The sequence below is a fragment of the Mus musculus genome, chromosome 12 (assembly GCF_000001635.26).
Source record: "Mus musculus strain C57BL/6J chromosome 12, GRCm38.p6 C57BL/6J".
Taxonomy (NCBI): domain Eukaryota; kingdom Metazoa; phylum Chordata; class Mammalia; order Rodentia; family Muridae; genus Mus; species Mus musculus.
Genome location: NC_000078.6, coordinates 69,724,894 through 69,744,667, shown reverse-complemented (window position 1 = coordinate 69,744,667; position 19,774 = coordinate 69,724,894). Strand labels below are relative to the sequence as shown.

Below are 19,774 nucleotides of genomic sequence, written 5' to 3'. Positions count from 1 at the left end.
CCTTCACTTACTTATGGCATTCTTTATTAGTGTTTTCTAGATATAAAATTCATTTTTGTATTTATATTTTTATATGCCTTGAGTTCATAGAAGGTAGAATCCAAAGGTATTTGAGAGATAGCAAAATTAGAATCTAACAAACACACATTCTTGTTTGAAGCAGATGGGGAGTAGGGTAGCCTGTTTCCTCTGTTTGTTTTACCAGCAAAACTAGTTGGGTGTAGATAAGTATTGCGTTCTGTTTTAACCAGCAGGAAGTAGCCCAGGCTTTAAAGTAGGACAGAGTAGCCAGCAGCTCTGTTTCTGAGAAAGGGTATTTTTAAAAGTATGTATGACTAGGAATGCAGCAATGCAGGAGCTTGAGCAAGTATGCAAATCCCGGGAAGCCATACAGCCCGCAGCTCTCAATGCCACGACAGCTCGGTACAGTGGATTCCAGCAGTGAGTCAGTACCTGTGCTTTCAGGTTTCAGAACTGTAGAGTTACAGTAACATGCTTCAATGTGGTGTAAATTATTGTAAGGAAGAATATTTGCATTGCAGTTTAAAGAACTCTACATCAACATATATATATATATATATATATATCTCAATGAGAAATACATTAGAATTAAAATGCTATGTTGTATTTTAAAAAAAATGATTCAATGTACATAATTTCTCACTTTTAACTAAGTAACTTTAGTGAGTCACTTTTGATGAGTTATTCTCTTCCTGACATCCATTCTCCATTTCTGAATCATTTTCACAGTTCTATTGGTGACTATGTAATATTTGTAGCTGTCTAGTATCAGCAATTTCAAATGATCCTTAATAGTGACACCAGACACTTATTTTACTTCAGGTTTAATTTTAGTTCCAGAGAAGGCAGTGCTGTCTTAAAGACTTGGGCAAGGTATTCTTTATCTTTTACTCCAGGAAGATCACTTAAGAACAAATACTTGAGGTTCCTGCAAATAGAGAAGAAACAATCACTTCACTGTGCCCTTTTATGGCTTTAAACATGAATTCAATTTACATGATTTTAGAAAAAATAACATGCAGAAGATATTTACAATGGCTTCTCAGAGCAACAGTCTTGAGGGTCACATTAAATGAAACTCGTGTGAGACTTTAATATTATAATTTTTCCTTATTTCATTGATTTTTTTTTTAGTTTTGTTTTATTTCCATACACATACAAAACAGATCTCTTTATATGTAAAATACTAGAAATAATGCAAACAAACAAACAAACAGCACCCCCAGGGCGAGGGTGAGTTCTGGAAGGTATTCCAGTTTCTGATAGAGCAAGTCTTGAAGCCTCAGCTAGGGCAAAGAGAAGGATGATTCAGTACTGCGGCTTCTGTTTCAAGCCTCTCAGGCGCCCTGTGGCACTGAGATTCTGATGGATCCACTGCCATTAAATCAAATACACCAAGAGGTCCCAGAGTCTGAATGCTAGGATGAAGAAAACAAGATTCAACTAAACTGCCTTTGTGCTTTTGTCATTCTCCGATAGGACTGAGAACCCTGTAATGTCCCCTCCCCTGCTGTCGACTGTGCCAGAGCGCTGCACACCAGGCAGGCATTGTACGCTGACTCCTGGCTCACAGAACCTTTACAGTGAAACTATCTTGCTAGGAGTTTGCTTCTGCTTTTACATGGGACAGCTCACTCCAGGCCATGGGTCTGGTTAGTGGTGAAAAGGGATACAGATCAGCTTTCTCAAAACAACCATGGTACTTTTGAAATGCATTATTACTGAACAGTGTTCTAGGCACCAGAGACAGAAAAGTGACTCTTTCAAGGATTTTTTTTCCCCCTTAAGACAACCTAGTTATATAATTAAATGCTAATTGCTATATACCAAATGCCACTCAGATGCCAAACCACAAGGCTTTAAAAGCTGAGAAAACATAACAGTTTTCTTTTATGGGGGCTTACTATAGTAGGCAGTGTGCCAAGTGCTTTATGTTGCTTTATTTTTAAAAAACTACTCTTTTAATATAATAAAGCCATTATCATACTTAGGCTGGTAATCGATTGTCAAGTGTTACAGGTGAAAATGAGGCCAGGTATGATGGTATACTCTTTCACTCCAAGACTTCAGGAGGTAGAGTCAGGCAGATCTCTATGAACTCTAAGCCAGCCTGGTCTATATAGCAAGTTCCAGGCCAGCCAAGGCTACAAAAAAAGAAAAGAAGAAAAAAATGTGGTCTTTTGTGGGGACTGTGTATGTATATATGTAAGATGTGTGTGTGTGTGTGTGTGTGTGTGTACAGATGTGTACACACAGAGGCTTGGAGAAGGTTCGGGTTATCATCTGCTATCAGTCTCCCCCTAGTTCTGAGGGAAGTCCCCTGCTGGACCTGGAACTCAAGTTTTTCAGCTAGACTGGTATCCAGGAAGCCCAGCAACCTTCCCGTCCCTGCCCTCGTCAGTGCTGGAGTTGCAAGACTGAGTGGGACCACACCTGGCTTTTATTTGGGTGCTGGGATACAAACTCCGTTCCTCATGTTTGCATAGCAAGCATTCTTAACTGCTGAGTTAAAAGTTCATACTCTTGGGAGATGGCTCAGTGGCTCCGGGCACAGCCTGCCCTTCCAGAGGACTAGCCGCATGGTGGTTCACAGCCATCTCTAACTCAAATTCTAGGGGATGCAATGTTCTCTTTTGGCCTCTGAGGGCACTGCATGCACATGGTACATCAACATACATGCAGGCAAGACATTCATATACATAAAATAATAACAAAATGTAAAGTTATCATTTTTAAAGTGTACTTTTAGAACTGTAGTCATCATCGCTAAACTGTTATATATTCTGAATATTCATCTTACCAAGTTTTTGGGTTGGTTTGGACCACTTACCTGAAATGTCGCAGAGCAATGACGCCATTGTCTGTGACATTCCCACAGGCAATTATTTCCAGTTCCAATAGGCTTTTTCGTAAATTTTCAAGTTGACTAAGCCTCTGCAAACAGTTATCTTCAATATAATGACACTTGCATAGTGTTATTTTTTCAACATGCTCTAGGCCCACTGGGGAAAAAAGTATAGTTAAGAATCCTTTTTACTGTCCCATGACTAACAGTTCTCAGTTCACTTAGGACAGGACTGTCCTGTCTCTGACTGTCCTATGAAAGCTGGAGTGACTGCTCACCCTGTTAACCATATAGCATATTCATTATGCAGGTTGTGCTGATGGAGGGGCCACTGAAGTCACATGCCCATGCATGGAAGAATCGGGCAGAAGCCATCTGGATATAATTAGTTTTATGTCACTGAGGGGTTCACAAAGGCATACATTTGACAAAGATAGTCTGACAAAATCAAACAGGCTTTGGATTTAAAGTGAAAAAAAACAGAAAGCAGCTAATGAGGGAGAGGGGAAAAGGTGTGTGTGATCATCTCTATTTACTCTGAGGATAGACATCAAACACAGGAATAAACAAACTTAATTTTCCTAAAACGGGCAAAATACAAAAACATGCCCACGGCCATCACAGTGAGTCAACTGTAAGGAACCATGCACTGCAAACCACCTACATGCCCTAAAAACAAATGACAGGGACTTACCCATGTGATCCAAGCCAATGTCCATGATACAAGAATCGGTGGCATCAATTGCTTGAATCTTGTATCTGTCTATAGAGCTTCCTGGGAGTGTGTTATAGTCGTGTAGCCACTTCTGGTGGCCACAGTAGCGTACTTTGGCTCCACACCGAAGTAGCCACTCAGATGCTGCCCTGTCAGGGCCAACATCCCTGAGGCGTTCATAATCTACTCTGTTGACAAGAAAAAAGAAGCAGGTCATTTCCATTGTCACTAGCTTCTTAGCTGTGTTCACCAACACTAAGTACAGACCAGTGCTGGGTGGTGGTGCTGCAGGCCCTTGATCCTGGCAGGGAGCAGGGAGTAGTAGATCTCTGAGTTCGAGGCCAGCCTGGTCTACAGAGTGAGTTCCAGGACACCCAGGGCTACACAGAGAAAACCTATCCGGGGTGGGGGAAGTGGGGGGGGGTGGGAAACACAAACAAAAACAGTAGGTAAACAAATAAGGACCAGAAATATATTTTATTTCAAATGACTGAACAATGTTATCCATGAAAATAAGAACTGTAGCTCTTTTCTGTTCACTTTTTCCTTTCTTCTATTTTTTTCTTTTCTTTAGTTTACAGGATAGATCAATATGAACATAATTACTAAGGTTTTGGAGGCAGGGTCTCACTGTACCAGCTGGGCTAGACTTAATGTTTCCCCCTGCCTCTGCAACGGTGAGACCGCAGGTACAAGCTCTCACACCTGGCATGACAGGAGTTTGTTGTATTTATTGGTTCCGTTCTGGGGCTTGAACCCAGATCCTCCCTGTGAGGCAAGCACTCATATGTGTCACAGAGCTTGACAGCAGAGAGCCCTATCACAATACAGTAACTATCTGGTAACCATTTTCATTACTGATAGAAAAATACTAAAGAGAAGCCAGGTGTGGTGGCTCACACTTTAATCCCAGCACTTGGGAGGCAGAGGCAACTGGATCTCTATGAGTTTGAGGCCAGCCTGGTCTACAGAGTGAGTTCCAGGACAGCTAGAGCTACATAGAGGCACTGTCTCAAACAAACAAACAAACAAGCAAACAATTAAAGAGGGAATAATTTTGAGCCCACTTTCAAATTAGTCTCCATGTGCTATTTACCAACTTTTGCAAATGTTCTTTTCTCTAGTTTGCAGTCACAATGGTAACATTTAGCAGTAAGAAGGGGTTTGTTATACCTGTTTTAATACTTCTACAACTATGCCATATACTAAGTTTTCACTTTTTATTTTTATTATTTTCTCTATGTAGTCCTGACTGTTTTAGAACTTACTATGTAGACCAGGCTTGTTTTGTTTTTTGTTTTTCTTTTGTTTTGTTTTGTTGTTTTTCTTTTTTTGGATTTTCAAGACAGGGTTTCTCTGTGTAGCCCTGGCTGTCCTGGAACTCACTCTGTAGACCAGGCTGGCCTCAAACTCAGAAATCCTCCTGCCTCTGCCTCCCAAGTGCTGGAATTAAAGGCGTGTGCCACCACAGCCCGGCTTTAGAATAGAGTTTATTCAGGGCATGGGGAGGGAAGTTGAGAGGGTAGTAGAGACAGAGAAAGGCAGGGGTGGGGGGGGGGGAGAAGAGGAGGAGGAGGAGAGGCCGGCTATGAGCACATGGAAAGAGAGGGGGGAGGGGAATGGGGAGAGTGGGGAAAGGGACAAGAGGACAGAGTGAGAGCAAGAAGGCAAGAGAGCAAGAGAGCGACCAGGCTTGTTTTTAACTCAGAGAAATTGTTTTGCCTTTGCCTCTCAAGTGCTGGGATTAAAGGTGTGAGCCACCACATGGGGCACACTAAGTGTTTAAACACCAGAGTTCTCCTAGTAGTATTCAAAAGGCTAATAACATTCCTCAAGGAGCTAGAGGATATGGCATTTTAAAGTTGCATACACTGTTGAGTATAAAAAGAATAAATATTCACTTTAGAAAACTTGAAGGGAGGGCCGGGCAGTGGTGGCGCACGCCTTTAATCCCAGCACTTGGGAGGCAGAGGCAGGCAGGTTTCTGAGTTCGAGGCCAGCCTGGTATACAGAGTGAGTTCCAGGACAGCCAGAGCTACACAGAGAAACCCTGTCTCGAAAAAAAACAAAAACAAAAACAAAGAACAAAACAAAAAGAAAAAGAAAAAGAAAAAGAAAAAGAAAAAGAAAGAAACAAAGAAAAGAAAGCTTGAAAGGCATCAACAGACAAATAAGAAAAAACCCACTTGGGGCTGGAGTGGGGCTTGCTGGGTAAGAGCACTAATTGCTCTTGTAGAGGATTGGGTTCAGTTTCCAGCCACATGGTGGTTCTGCTGCTCTTCCAACCTCTGTAGGCACCAGGTACATACATGGAACATATCCATACATGCCGGCAACACACACATACACATAAAATAAAATAAAAATCTTTTTTTAAAAAAGATTTATTTATTTTTATGTATATGAGTACTCTGTAGCTGTACAGATGGTTGTGAGCCTTCATGTGGTTGTTGGGAATTGAATTTCGAACCTCTGCTCCCTCTGGAATGACTGGCCCCACTCACTCCAGTCCAAAGATTTATTTATTATTATAAATAAATAAACTGTAGCTGTCTTCAGACACACCAGAAGAGGGCATAAAGATCTTATTACGGGGCGGGGTGGGGTGGGGGGACTTTTGGGATAGCATTGGAAATGTAAATGAAGAAAATACCTAATTAAAATTAAAAAAAGATCTTATTACAGGTGGTTGTGAGCCACCATATGGTTGTGGGATTTGAACTCAGGACCTTCGGAAGAGCAGTCAGTGCTCTTAACCGCTGAGCCATCTTGCCAGCCCGAATAAATCTTAAAAAAGAAAAAAAATTAACATTCTATAACTCAGATAAGCAAATTTACTCTTTTGTAAGTTATTTCTCTGTTTAAGTATGTTTTATTATTTGTAAAAAAAATAGGATCATACTATATTTGTTATTTAAAAAAAATCATTTGAAACACAAGAAATAACTATCTAGCCAATGAGCAATTTAGAGCCTGTCCAGTTGTAGAAATCTCCACATTTCTTCATGTAATTAGAATCACTTACTTATTAAACACTGTATTCAACCATTCCCAGAAGTATCTGGAGTCACATGACCATGGGATTTTCTTTAAGCTGCAGAGCTGTCTCGAAATTTTTCCAAACATCATCATTGATCTAGACACAAAACAGTACTCTCATCAGCCAGCAAGCAGAGTCCCACGTACCTAGTAACCTACTATGCAGCTTCACTTCACTCTAGTGCCAACAGAGCTGATCTACTGACTGCACTTTTGTCTGTCACTCTTGGGTTTTGTTTGTTTCTTATTTGCTCCAAAATGAGAAGTTGGTACTAGGTGCTAAGTTCCCTTTAGCTTAAACTTCACTGTTTGAACCTTGCCTGTCTGCAGTGTTGCCCACTCGTGTATATTCTCTGTATAGCTACTGATTTGCTCAAAGCAGCTCCACTTCAATATACATTTCAAAAATAAAATGACAAACTATAGTCCTGTAGGGAACAGTGGGACAAAGTTAGTGTTTCCATCCAAGCAGCGAGATAAAAGCAGATCTATTTAGGATAAAGACACAAGTGGGTCACCAGCGTAGCAGACAACTCTATGCACCGCAGCTGAGGATGCTGAACAAGAAATTTCACTTGGCTGACCCTGTATTTTCTCCTTTGTGAAAGGAGATGATTTGATGATCGCTGGCCATGAGCAGCTGAGAAAATAATTTCTGATTAGGTCTCCATAGATTTATCTCAATTCAACTTCCCTCCCTGTGGACCAGCCGTGAGGGTTGAGAGTTCCAAGAAAAGTGGAATGCGCTCTGTCTTTGAGGAGAAGTGGCTCAAGATAAGTCACCAAGTAGTTCAAATAAATGACAAGACTCAATACATACCTTGAAAGACCTAAAATAAGGACAGAGATGATTCAACAGAAAACCCAGGCAGTTAGGCTAGGTTTTTAAGCCAAGGCAGGAAATTAAGGCATGCTATACATCGGTTTGGTTTGTACATGGTGGTCATGACAAGGAGAGTCAGACACTTAATGCCAGGTCACAGAAGGCCTTGCAGCCGGATATCTGGACTATATTCTGCAAACAGCAGGGAGTCACTGGGATATCAGAATAAGAGTACTGGCATGGTTAAAGCTGTGTGCTCCAGGAAATTTACCCAGACAGCAACATCAAAACCAAAGGTCAAGTCAGGTATGGTGACATGGTCCTGTGATCCTAGCTATTTCAGAGGCTGAGGCAGGAGAATCAATTGAGCACAGGAATTTGAGGCTAGCCTGAAAACAATATAGCTACAGTCTGTTTCAAAATAGGCAAATAAGTAAATACAGAATGGCCCAGAAATAGTCAGCAAGGGCTACAAAGAAAAGGCTACAAGGATAGGACTTAGTTACAGAAGGATGGAATGACATTAGAGTTAAGACTCCATATGACTCAGTAGGGGACATACAGAGACAAGAAGTAGAGGACTTGAAGATGACTAAGCTTTGGTCCTGGCCCACTGGTGAAATGGTGATGTCATTATCAGAAGCCAGTATCAAGAGGATGGGTCAGTGGGTAAAGTGTTTGCCAACAAACAAGAAGACCTGAGTTCAGATCCCTGGCTTTCATGTAAAAAGCCTACTTGGCAGCATGCACCTGTAACAGCAGTAGTGGGGGAGTAGAGACTGAAGGAGCCCTTGCTGGCCAGCCAGTCTACCCTAATTGGTGAGCTCCAGGATCAGTGTGAGACCCTCGAAAAATAAGGTGGAAATGTAACAGGGCCCCTTAGCAAAACTGACTCCTTGATGGAAGTACCATTCAGGCCATAAAATTCAACATGTAAACAGTATCACCTGCCAAAAGAAAAACAAAGACCTAATCCATCAAAGTCCTTAGTTCTGGGAAAGTCTCTAAATGTGCTAACCTTGTTTTCTGGCTTCTGTAGTTCTGCTGCTGGCTAACTCTCCTTTTACCCGAAGCACATCAACTCAGAACATGGGTTTTGTGCTGAAAATTTCACTCTGAGAAAGGCTCAGGGTAACACTGGGATCCCAAACACCCAGTGTAATCACCGGCTGGCTAATAAAGACTTTCTATTGGCCTAAACCCATGTCGGAGTAGTCTTTTCTGGTGAATACTACACAACAGAAAGTGACTGGAGAAGACACTCCATACTGACCCTGGCCTCCACATACAAGCACACGTGTGTGAGCACAAAGGATATGGACAGAGGCAGGCACACACACACACACTCACACACACACACACACACACACACACACACACACACAAGAGCAAGACTGCTATTGGCTCAGTTTCTTTTCCTTTGTTTTTCAAATTCTAAATATGAAGTGTTGGTAGGACTCCTAAGGGAAGATGACCAAGAGAATCATTGGAATTAGAGTCACAAAGTGTTAGAGCTGGAAGGCACTCAGGTCAGCTACACGAAACCTCTCATTCAGTGATGGGGAAACTAAAGCCTTGATATTAAGTAACATGCTGACACTCTAAATCCTTTCTGGAACAAGGTGGGGCATTAATAAATGCATGTGCCTAAAGGACCTTGCTCAATGTCTCTAAACTAATGTGTGTCAGTGTTGCATTTGAACCTAGTACTCTTTCCTACCTGTCAGGGCTCTGGATGATTGTAGAACAAGAGAGAGAAGGTTTAAAAGGTGCCGGAGTGGGAAGCATTTTAAAGCCAAGGACATGGGTTGCTGGGGCAGTGAACCAACGGATGAGACCTCAGGAATACCTTTCTCAGGCCTCTCTTGTTTCCCCTTTCCTCCTGTCTTTCCCCAACCCCTCCCTCTTTGGCAGTGCTGGGAACTGGGCAGAGGGCTGAGTATATTAGGCAAACACTCTACTACTCAACCGACGGCACCCCCGAGTCTTCATCTTCATCTTCCTTCCAGGGCTGTCCTCATCACCACAAATCTCCACCTCAGCTACATCCCACAGCCTTGGCCTTTCCGGATTTCTGTCAAGCTCTCTCCACCTATATCCATCTTGAACAACTTGTGTGTTGCCAATTTTGTTTACAAAGCTGGGCTTTCTCATCCCCTACTCAGGCTAGTGCCTGTATTCATTCCACCCTGACCTCGTTTGTGAAAAATCTTACTCAACCTCTCATTTAAACGCCACACCCATCCATCCATCCATCCATCCATCATCCATCCATCCGTCCATCCACCCACCCATCCATCCATCCATCCATCCATCCATCAGTCCATCCATCCAATCATTCATCCATTCATAAATGCTCACTGAATGTGTGCTGTACTGAGTACAAACTAGCAATGATGAGGCAAAGCAGCAACAAGGAAAGTGCAAAGAAAGATCCCACCCTGTTCTCTTACAACCCATAGTTTCATGGAGAAGACAGATGACATGAAAATACAAACATCTAATATGGTTCCTTAAGGCATGGATTATGCATGAGAGCCTAAAAAAGGGGAAGGCTTCATACCAGATTTTTTTTTTTTTGAGATAGGTCTTAAACAGTCTTTAAAAGTTTTCAAGCATCATGTCCCAGCACTTGGGAGGCAGAGGCAGAAGATCTGAGTTCAAGGCCAGCCTGGTCTACACAGTGAGTTCCAGACCATTCAAAACCACACTGTGAGATTCTATACCACAAACTGAGTTTTCTCTCTCTTTCTTTTTTCTTTTTTTAAGATTTATTTATTTACTTTTATGTATGTGAGTACACTGTAGCTGTACAGATGGTTGTGAGCCTTCATATGGTTGTTGGGAATTGACGTTTTAGGACCTCTGCTCACTCCAGTGGGCCCCGATCGCTCAGGCCCAAACATTTATTTATTATTCCACTCAATCAGGCCCAAAGATTACAGGTGGTTGTGAGCCACCATGTAGTTGCTGGGATTTGAACTGAGGAACTTTGGAAGAAGCAGTCAGTGCCCTTATCCGTTGAGCCATCTTGCCAGCCCACAGAGTTCTCAATCAGGAAGGTTAAGAGGGAGGGGAACAGGCATGGAGGGTAGGAGCAGGCAGAGCTAAACAAGCTAAAACCACTTATTTTCTTTGCCAACATAATGCAGAAGTTTACAGTATCTGTTGGTTAGTAGCCTTCAGTGACTGCCTTAACTGGGGTGGAAAGGCCAAGCCAGAGAAGCTGTTACTAAGCAGGTGAAATACAAAGTCTTTGAAAACTCAATACTTTGTTGGTTTCATTCGTTTTTCTAATCGAACTTAGATAAAGGCAGGGCCAGACTTATTTTAGCTATTCCAAAGACATTAAATGTTTTCCCTAAATTGAGTTAAAATTTAAAAATACATTTATATCTAGAAATAAAGTTTTAAAAATTTGGAAGGTTTTTTCTTTCTTAACTTCAGCTTTGCTACCGTTATGACATCGGAGAACTACTTCCTGCTTGAAAACAAGCAGTGTGGCCAGTAGGAATGCTTTCTACATGGAAAGAGGAGACCTCTAGTGGTGAGTTAGTGAATATAACTCAAGTTAAATCAGAAAACTAGAAAATAGTTGTCTCTATATGCTATATACAATAAGTAATTTAGAAATTTAAATTATAAAAGAAAACACACTTGTTTACTATCAGAAGAAATACTAAGTTTATAACAGTGTTTCTAACATTTGCAATTATATTTGTGAATTAATTAAAGGCCAGATCTCTACACACACACACACACACACACACACACACACACACACACACACACACACAGAGAGAGAGAGAGAGACAGAGACAGGGTTTCTCTGTATAGCCCTGGCTGTCCTGGAACTCACTTTGTAGACCAGGCTGGCCTCGAACTCAGAAATCCACCTGCCTCTGCCTCCCGAGTGCTGGGATTAAAGGCGTGCGCCACCATGCCCGGCTTCCCTGCTTTTCTAATCTGGTATGACTGGGCGAAGAAAGACCCTTTCTGCCTATGGTCTGTTATGATTGACTCCTGGGGATTATCCTACCATAATGTGCAAAATTTCCTGCAGATCAACATGAAGATGGAACTTTCATGAAATAATGCTGTTTGGATGAATTAATGATTTTATACAATTCCTCATTTGATTCAAATAATTTTAGAAAATTAGAATAGTTGATAGAAAGTTTAAGAAGAGGGTTTTTAGGGCTGGTGAGATGGCTCAGTGGGTAAGAGCACTCGACTGCTCTTCCGAAGGTCCAGAGTTCAAATCCCAGCAACCACATGGTGGCTCACAACAATCCGTAATGAGATCTGACTCCCTCTTCTGGAGTATCTGAAGACAGCTACAGTGTACTTACATATAATCAATAAATAAATCTTTAAAAAAAAAGAAGAGGGTTTTTAGTTGTTTTGCTAGAAATATAATGAAGCTAGAATCAAGAATGGAATGTGCCCCCTCCTCATAGAATAGTAAGTAAAGGCCGCATGAAAAGAAGTGCAGTGAGCTTTCACATGTTACAAGTACATAGAGATATGAGATTTTCAAAAGTGGAAAGTAGAAAAGGCTTAAGGATAAGAGGCTTTTGGGTGTAGAGCACAGAAGGTTTAGACATAAAAGTCTTGGGGATCTTATTTTGTGCAGTGGCAGAAGTTGTTACATGTGAGAGAATTCGGAAACCAAGTGTGCCACTTTGGGGCCATTAAGCTATATTGGGGACTGTAACCTTCCCCCACAGCCTGAAGCAGGCTGAGCAGGCTTGACTTGTCACTAGGAGATCGCCTGGGGTGGAGCCTGCCTCCCTGGATCACCCTATTGTTCTGCCACAGCCACTGCTACTACCTGCTGCCTAGCTGTTCTGTAGCCTACACGTGGTCACCTGCAGCTGGACTCCAAAGATGATTCGGCAGGAATGGGCCCCCCCTTCTTCATAAGGCGTGTTCCCCAATATTAAAATTGAGCTTTGATCAGAAAGTCTTGACTTAGCTCCATTCTTTCTCTCATTGCCTAGATTCCCTCTTTTCTTCCAGATTCCAAGGTGCCTTCCAGGCTCGAACCCTGACATGTGAGCCACTGGCTGGCCTCAACAGGGGACTGCCATTTGCAGTAAGATACCTAGGCTTTAATGAGATGAGTCCAAGAAGAGAGGAAGTGTCATATAAGACCCAGGAGGATCTAAGGAAGCAGCAGGACTTCCAGAAGAGACAGAAGCTACAGGGTCACAGACAAGAACTCAAACAGCCATCTTTATGAAGGTTAAAAGAGAGGTATATACAATGTATCTTTACCACCATCTTGATTAAGATGACCACATGGCATAAATCAACTAATGCAGCAATCCTCCCTAGTTTTACTGGGGCCTCTGTTTATCATTGCATTGCCTTTGTAGATTACAGGGACCAAAACAGGCCTCTAAAATATCTTGGGTTAGGATAGATTTTTGTGTTATGATAAATTTCTAATCTTATACAGGTATATTAAGATTAACACAAATTCACTTGGTGATATATGTCTAACTACTTATATATTTGCTAATCTTATAAAAATTAACTTGTAGACTCTTAAAGATAATTAAGACGGGCTAGAGAGATGGCTCAGCGATTAAGAGCACTAACTGTTCTTCTAGAGGTCCTGAGTTCAATTCCCAGCAACCACATGGTGGCTCACAACCATCTGTAATGGGATCTGATGCCCTCTTCTGCTATGTCTGAAGACAGTGATAGTGTACTCACGTGTATAAAAAAATAAATCTTTAAAAAAAAGATAATTAAGACATGCAAGTTAATGCTCAGACACCATTAAAAAATCAAATTCTGCCGGACAGGTGGTGGCTCACGCCTTTAATCCCAGCACTTAGGAGGCAGAGGCAGGTGGATTTCTGAGTTCGAGGCCAGCCTGGTTTACAGAGTGAGTTCCAGGACAGCTAGGGCTATATAGAGAAACCCTCTCGAAACAAACAAAGAAACAAAACAAAACAAACAAAAAAATCAAAATCTTTAATGTGCTAAGAACCATACTCATGGTCTTGCTAAGTACTAATGCAATCCATTCACAAGCTTTATTTATTTAGCCTTCTGTATAAAATCATGGATACTTAACACATAATGGTCCTCAAACTCTTCAGGTCTGCTGAGTATGGCATTTAGAATGGTTAATGGAAAACCTTCCCACGATAGCCAGAAATGCCAGCTCCTCATGGCAACCCTAAGGTCTCAAAGAAAAGAATGGAGCACAGTTGACTCTACATGCACTGTGGCAATGCTAACCACCTGGCAAAGAGCTGCCCATACCTCACTTGTGGCCAGGGTCTTGACAAACTGTGGACACTGTTGGATGGAGAACTCTACTCTTATCAAAGTTGGTCAGTTTTCCCAAGTTCCTCATTCAGGGGAAAAATCTTTCAGATCTGGGTCTGGTAGCCAAAGGCCAGACTGTCCTGTGTTGCAGCTGAAGATATAATGCTATCCTATGTGACAGCCAAAGACCTCCAACTTCTGCCCCTCAGTGAAGACATGGAGCCTAGGAATTAGGGTAACAGTCTAGGTGGCAGTAAGTCTCTGTCATTTTAACTGATAACAGAGACCATTTGGTTTACACTTCCTGTATAATTTATCCTTTTCAGATCTCTAATGGTGTTGATGGCTAACTGTTTTTGTCAGTCACCAACTACAAGCAAACCAGTCTCTCCTGGCAAGGCTGCAGCTGCCTGGTCATTTCATTTCATATGTAAAATCAGGCCCGCCTTTCTAGAGCTACTGGGTCTCCTGCTGAGAAAGGTAGACTTGGACTCAGTTTACCTTGCTGGCTCACTTGACCCTGAAAGAATAAACTTACAAAACAGGTTCAGCAACTTTTTAACTTGCTTTGCAATGACTACTCTCAATCAACTACTTGTGTCTCATGGTAAATGACTGGACAAAAGAAAAGGGTTGAAGTTTATGTAAGTTATGAGGGTCTAAAAAAGCATTTTTTTACAAGTTGGAAAGATTTCACAATTTTTTCCCTTCTCAATATGCTATTGTTATATTAAGATGTCAAACGTCATGAGTGCAAACAACAAAAAAAGATGTCAAATGTTCAGAGTTTAATATTATCATAGTGGCCAGCTCAAAAGTTAAATTTCCTTTGATTGTCTTCTAAGTATAGATTTAAAAGTGTTTCTCCTTGTGCTACAATCATCTCTGTCCAATCTATATATCCAACCCTCTGGATACCTAGGAAAGAAGTGATGCTTTTAACCCAGAATCATTTTTGGGGGTCCCCAAACTCTTACTATGACTCAAAGCTATAAGTTTACTTACTGCCTTTCCTACAATGTAAATTTCAGTACAGATTACAAACAATGATAATGCTAATATATCTAAAACTTTTATGTCTTTTTGTAAATGTAAAGAACGCATTTAAGCTTCAGGGAGTCTTTAGACTTGGATCCACTTGTCACACAGGTGAAAGTCCAGAACTGTATCCTAGACTAGTTCAAGTGGCTTGGGAAGTCACTAGTCCCAGGTGGTCCCTCAGAGCCTGGGCAGTGATGGAAACAGAGGTCACCCAGGCTTCATTCCTCTCCCTTCCCAACCTTTGACAGACATTCCAGCCTTCCTGGGCCTAAGGAAGATGCCCTAAATTCAGCTAAGAAGCAGTTACAGAAGAGATTACACTGCCCCTTATCATCCACAAAAAAGCTGGAATATAAGGTCCCAAAGAAACCCAGGACAAGGCTCACCCAGTACTCATGGCTCCTCCCAGTACTTCTCATCCCATCCCCCCACCCTAAACCTCTCCAGCCTAGGGCTTCTCTTTCCTTCCCTTCCCCCAGCTCCTGACTCCTACATAAGGCTGCCATTTTGGCCACACATTCTCTTGGCTCTGCTCTTGGCCCTCTTGGTCTACGTGTCCTCTGTTGTCTTCTCTTTCTTGTTCTCCCCCTCTTTCTCTCCTCTCCCAGCTTGGTTCATTCTGGACCTTTCCAGATGCTTTTGGCTAAACTGTCCCTCATATCTACAATAAAATCCTTCTCAATAATACCTTGGAACAGTCAAGTCCTCATTTTCATTCACCGAATTTGCTAATTCATTCAAGCAGAAAACTGGGGGAAATACGTGGGAATGGGCTTTTAAAATATGGAATAATGGTGGAAGGAACATAAAACTAGAGCAGGCTGAATTTGTAGATATGGAGTCACTGAGTGGGGATTCTAGGTTTATTTAATATGGAAGTGCATAGAGCTAAAACATAAAAGTCAAAAGTTTGATTGGTTGGCAGGAGAGCATCAAAAGATGGCCTACCATCTGGAGCTGGAATGTGTAACATTCCTTGGCTTGGTGCTGATGGAGGGGTTTTAAGGCTCAGGAACACTGAAGTGGGTACATGTAAAAACCAGTTCTGCACACTGGGAGGGTCCAGAGGCAGAGGCATGCTTTTCAATAATCCTAGAGAACTGAAAACGGTGGGAGTGGCACTGGCACATTCAGGAGTTTTGCTGTTGCTTCTTCTTTACTTGTGCCAGACCTTACAGTTGGAGACACTGATGTTCAATTAAAGTCAAAGGGATAACTTTGAGTCCTGGGCTAGCAGGGGTCAGGTGGCAGCATTAAATCATCAAAGGTAAAATGGGTATAGTTGCCATGACCAGCAACAGAGGCACAGCAATGTTTGTCACGACTGGCCTGCCCTGTATGGAGCTCTGAGACTCACTCATCTTTCACCTTGTTTTCAGAAAACAAGAAGCCTAAGTTTTCATTTGATCTGCATAAGCGAAAACACTCTAGAGCAAATGAAAGGAACAAATCTATATTGTAGTGCAGCAGTAGGGTCTGAGTACCAGCTAATCTCCAGACTATGCAGTATACAAATACAGAACTCCTTGAGTCGAGGAAGGACGGCCCTGGCCTAAAACTGGGACTTTTAAAAGTATTGAAAATTATAAAGACTGCAGGACTCTTTCCTAAATTTACGTTATTTATTTAAGCCATCTCCTCCCAAAAGCAAGGGGATAGAAAGTTGGTATAATGGTCACCATTTGATAGAAGGGTTGAGTTTAGCATCCCATATGCTTTTGTGGTCCATATGCAGAGTAATGGTCCTTTGTTGCCTGGGTGAAGGTCCAGACTCATCTTCATAGTCAATCAGAAATGGAACAACCTGACTTATCGAAACAAAGAGTGGCTATTGCCCCAGGAAAAGGGCTTGTCTTGATTCAAAGAGGGGTAAGTGACCAACTCAGGTTGTCTACTGCCCTTCATGTTGCAACTTCCGGAAAATGATAAACATCCTCACTTCTGTCATGGGCAGTACTAAGAAGTAGGTGAGGGCCTTCCACATTTGGCTAAGCTCTCTGTGCTAGGGCTCTACTTAACAAGGGCTACCCCACCTTTCAGCAGGTCCATCCTAGCACCAGAGACACCCATGATGCACTGCTACAGCTGATACCAAGATGGTGTGACTTTTAAGGTTATATTTAGGGGGCTGGAGAGATGGCTCTACACTTAAGAGCATTGGTTACTCTTCTAGAGGATTCAGACTCAATCCCTAGCACCAACATTGCAGCTTATAAGCAAACCCCAAGGGACCCAATGCCCTATACTGGCCTCTATGGGCACCTGGCACCAACCTGGCATATAAAACATGTATGCAGGCAGAACTTCCATATACATAAAAGTTATACTATATTTTATGATGTGATATGGCATGTTGGGAACAAACAAGAAAGGGAAGGTTATGGTTTAACAGTGATGTGCTTGGCTGGAGTTGACATGAGGTCAATTGTGTTAGTTTTGGTCAAATTGACAATAGCTAGACTCATCTGGGAAGAGGGACTTTTGATTGAGAAAACTCTTACGTATGACAGGTAAAAGATTTGTGGGGCATTTTCTTGGTTGATGACTCAGTGTGGAAGGGCTAAGCTCACTGTGGGTGGTGCCATCCCTGGGCAAGTGGTCTTGAGGTACACAAGAAAACAAACTGGGGAAGCAGTAAGCAACACTCTTCCATGGCCTCTACTTCAGTTTCTGCTCGAACTTTCCTTCACAATGGACTATAAGCTGTAAGACGAAATAAATCCTTTCCTTCTGAGTTGCTTTTGGTCATGATATTTATCACATCAAAAGCAAACTAGGACACTGGGGTCTTTATTATTTCTCACAACTGCATGAGAACCCACAATTACTGTAACACACTGAATTTAAGATACAATCATCCATGCTGTTTGTTTGTGATGGAATGAATAAACAGGGAACATTGTTTCTTCCCCACCAATGAAACAAAACATGTAGTACTACTCATGAAATCAATCAATCAAGCATAATAAAAAGCTAATGCTTTGCCAAGCTCTTCTCATACACACACTATTATCTGCTCAGGGGCACTTCAGACAGAAAATTGTCTGAGGTGGAGATGATAGGTTGAACCTGAGCCACCTACTGGCTGGAACCAACATTCAAACCAGCGAGTCCTTCCTTCCAGCGACAGTCTGTCCTGTTAAGCTGGTCTAACCCTAAAGATGAAGGACTACCATCAAGCACCGAATGGGAATTACATTGGTATGGTGACAAAGAACCACAAAGTTTTACAGTTATAAGGTCTTTTAAGTGACTGCATAGCTCTCATTTTTACAGTGGAGGAAACACAAGTGCCCTCCCCTGTGAGTGGCTATCTGGAGGCATGGACATTTAAAGCTCTCTCTTAGTCTAGTGATTAAGGAAAGGTTGAGCCAGGAAGTCTGCATGGGACTGACCTAGGCACATATGTTATACTTGTGTAGCTTGGTTTTCTTTTTTTTTTTTTTTTGTTTTTTTTTTTTTTAAGATTTATTTATTTATTTATTTATTTATTATATGTAAGTACACTGTAGCTGTCTTCAGACACTCCAGAAGAGGGGAGTCAGATCTCGTTATGGATGGTTGTGAGCCACCATGTGGTTGCTGGGATTTGAACTCAGGACCTTCGGAAGAGCAGTCGGGTGCTCTTACCCACTGAGCCATCTCACCAGCCCGTAGCTTGGTTTTCAAGTGGGATAAGCAGGAGCCCGCCTTTGGGACCCTTTTCTCCTACTGGGCTGCCCTGTCTAGCTTCAAGAGGAGAGAATGTGTCTAGTCTTATGCAACGTCACATACAGTGGCTGGTTGATATCCATAGGAGGCTGCCCCTTTTCCTAAGTGGGTGGGTGGGGGTGGGGTCGATAGTGAGAAGAAGGCTACAGCGCTTTGGATGCCTGCTTTTAAAAATTTGGCAAGAATTTGAGGTTGGGCCAGGACTGGGAAGTAGGCTCAAGATGAACACAGCTGAGGACAGAGTTATTTTGTATTTTGATGGGTCTTGATAAGACTCTGAATACAACTATCATGGCACCTTTGTTTAGGCTTTGTTCCTTAACTCTGTTTATGACTTAGGACTGACCTTATTCTTTGCATGTACTTAGAATTGTATAAAAGCAGACTGACTGGAGGAAAAATAACCTTGCTTCAACCTCAGAACGGGCTAGGGTTATGTTAATAGTACTGTCTAATTGTCTTTTTCTTTTCAATTTTTTCATCCCTCCCTGGAGAACCTGTTGACTGAGCTGGCTTAGTCAGGAAGGCCTGAGAGAAGGAAGGGGAAGCTGGGGCAGAGATGTAAATTAATAAAGAAAAGTTTGGGGCTAGAGAGATGGCTCTATGGTTAAGACTGTTAACTGGTCTTACCTGAGGGCCTAGATTCCCAGCACCCACATGGCAGCTCAGAATTTCCAGTTCCAGGCGATCCTGTACTCCCCTTTCTGGTCTCACAAACTCCTGCACATACCTGTTGCAATAAGCTCGCATAGGCACATATACAAGTCAATAATAGAAACCAAAAAAACAACACTAAATGACGACAGAGACCGAGCCGTCTACTTTCATCCAGCGCCTAGCTCAGCGCCCGATATTTACAAGCTGAGTCAGTGGTTGAATGAACAACCAACCAGGAGCCCCATGAAGGGCCCAGAAACCTGCGGGCAATCAGCAGGGTAGTGACAGGGAGCGGCAGGAGGTGGCTTAGTCCCCAGCTCCCGGGCCACAGCGTCGCCAACCGACCAGGAGGCGTGGCCGAAGGAGAGGCCGCAGGAGCCAGGGGTCACCCCGACATGCCCAGCCTTCTCTGGCGGAACAGCGCCGGCGTCCAGTCAAGCCTGTGCGGGCGGAGGTCCCGGAGAGTGGAACCACCACCCGGTCCCCGCCTTCGCCCTAGCTCCTCTTACTCACGGCGTGCTGCGTCCCTGCGCCTGGCCGGCCCTTCGCCCTCGGTCTTTTCCTTCCACGGCGCTCGCTCATTGGCCAGCGGAGACCACGCCCACGTCAGGCAAACGCGCGTGTTTCATTGGCT

General features: G+C 42.6%; 1 protein-coding gene across 11 annotated transcripts; it reads right to left on the bottom strand.

Annotated features, from left to right (window-relative positions):
* Positions 1–2: 2 nt before the first annotated feature.
* On the bottom strand, positions 3–19,755 carry Dmac2l (distal membrane arm assembly complex 2 like). 11 transcript variants are annotated; one of them, XM_011244162.3, is made up of 6 exons: positions 19,654–19,750; positions 19,114–19,213; positions 6,607–6,717; positions 3,561–3,769; positions 2,852–3,023; positions 3–1,439 (listed from the first exon to the last, which is right to left on the bottom strand). In XM_011244162.3, exons 3-6 carry the CDS (start codon positions 6,711–6,713, stop codon positions 1,304–1,306), a joined length of 624 nt encoding a protein of 207 aa, XP_011242464.1. In that variant the 5' UTR covers positions 6,714–6,717; positions 19,114–19,213; positions 19,654–19,750; the 3' UTR covers positions 3–1,303. The 11 variants fall into 11 exon arrangements, with proteins under 11 accessions (XP_011242464.1, NP_001348619.1, XP_011242465.1 ...); NM_001361690.1 differs by having other exon boundaries at positions 3–949; positions 19,654–19,723; XM_011244163.3 differs by having other exon boundaries at positions 19,114–19,226; positions 19,650–19,707.
* Between the last annotated feature and the right edge of the window lie 19 nt (positions 19,756–19,774).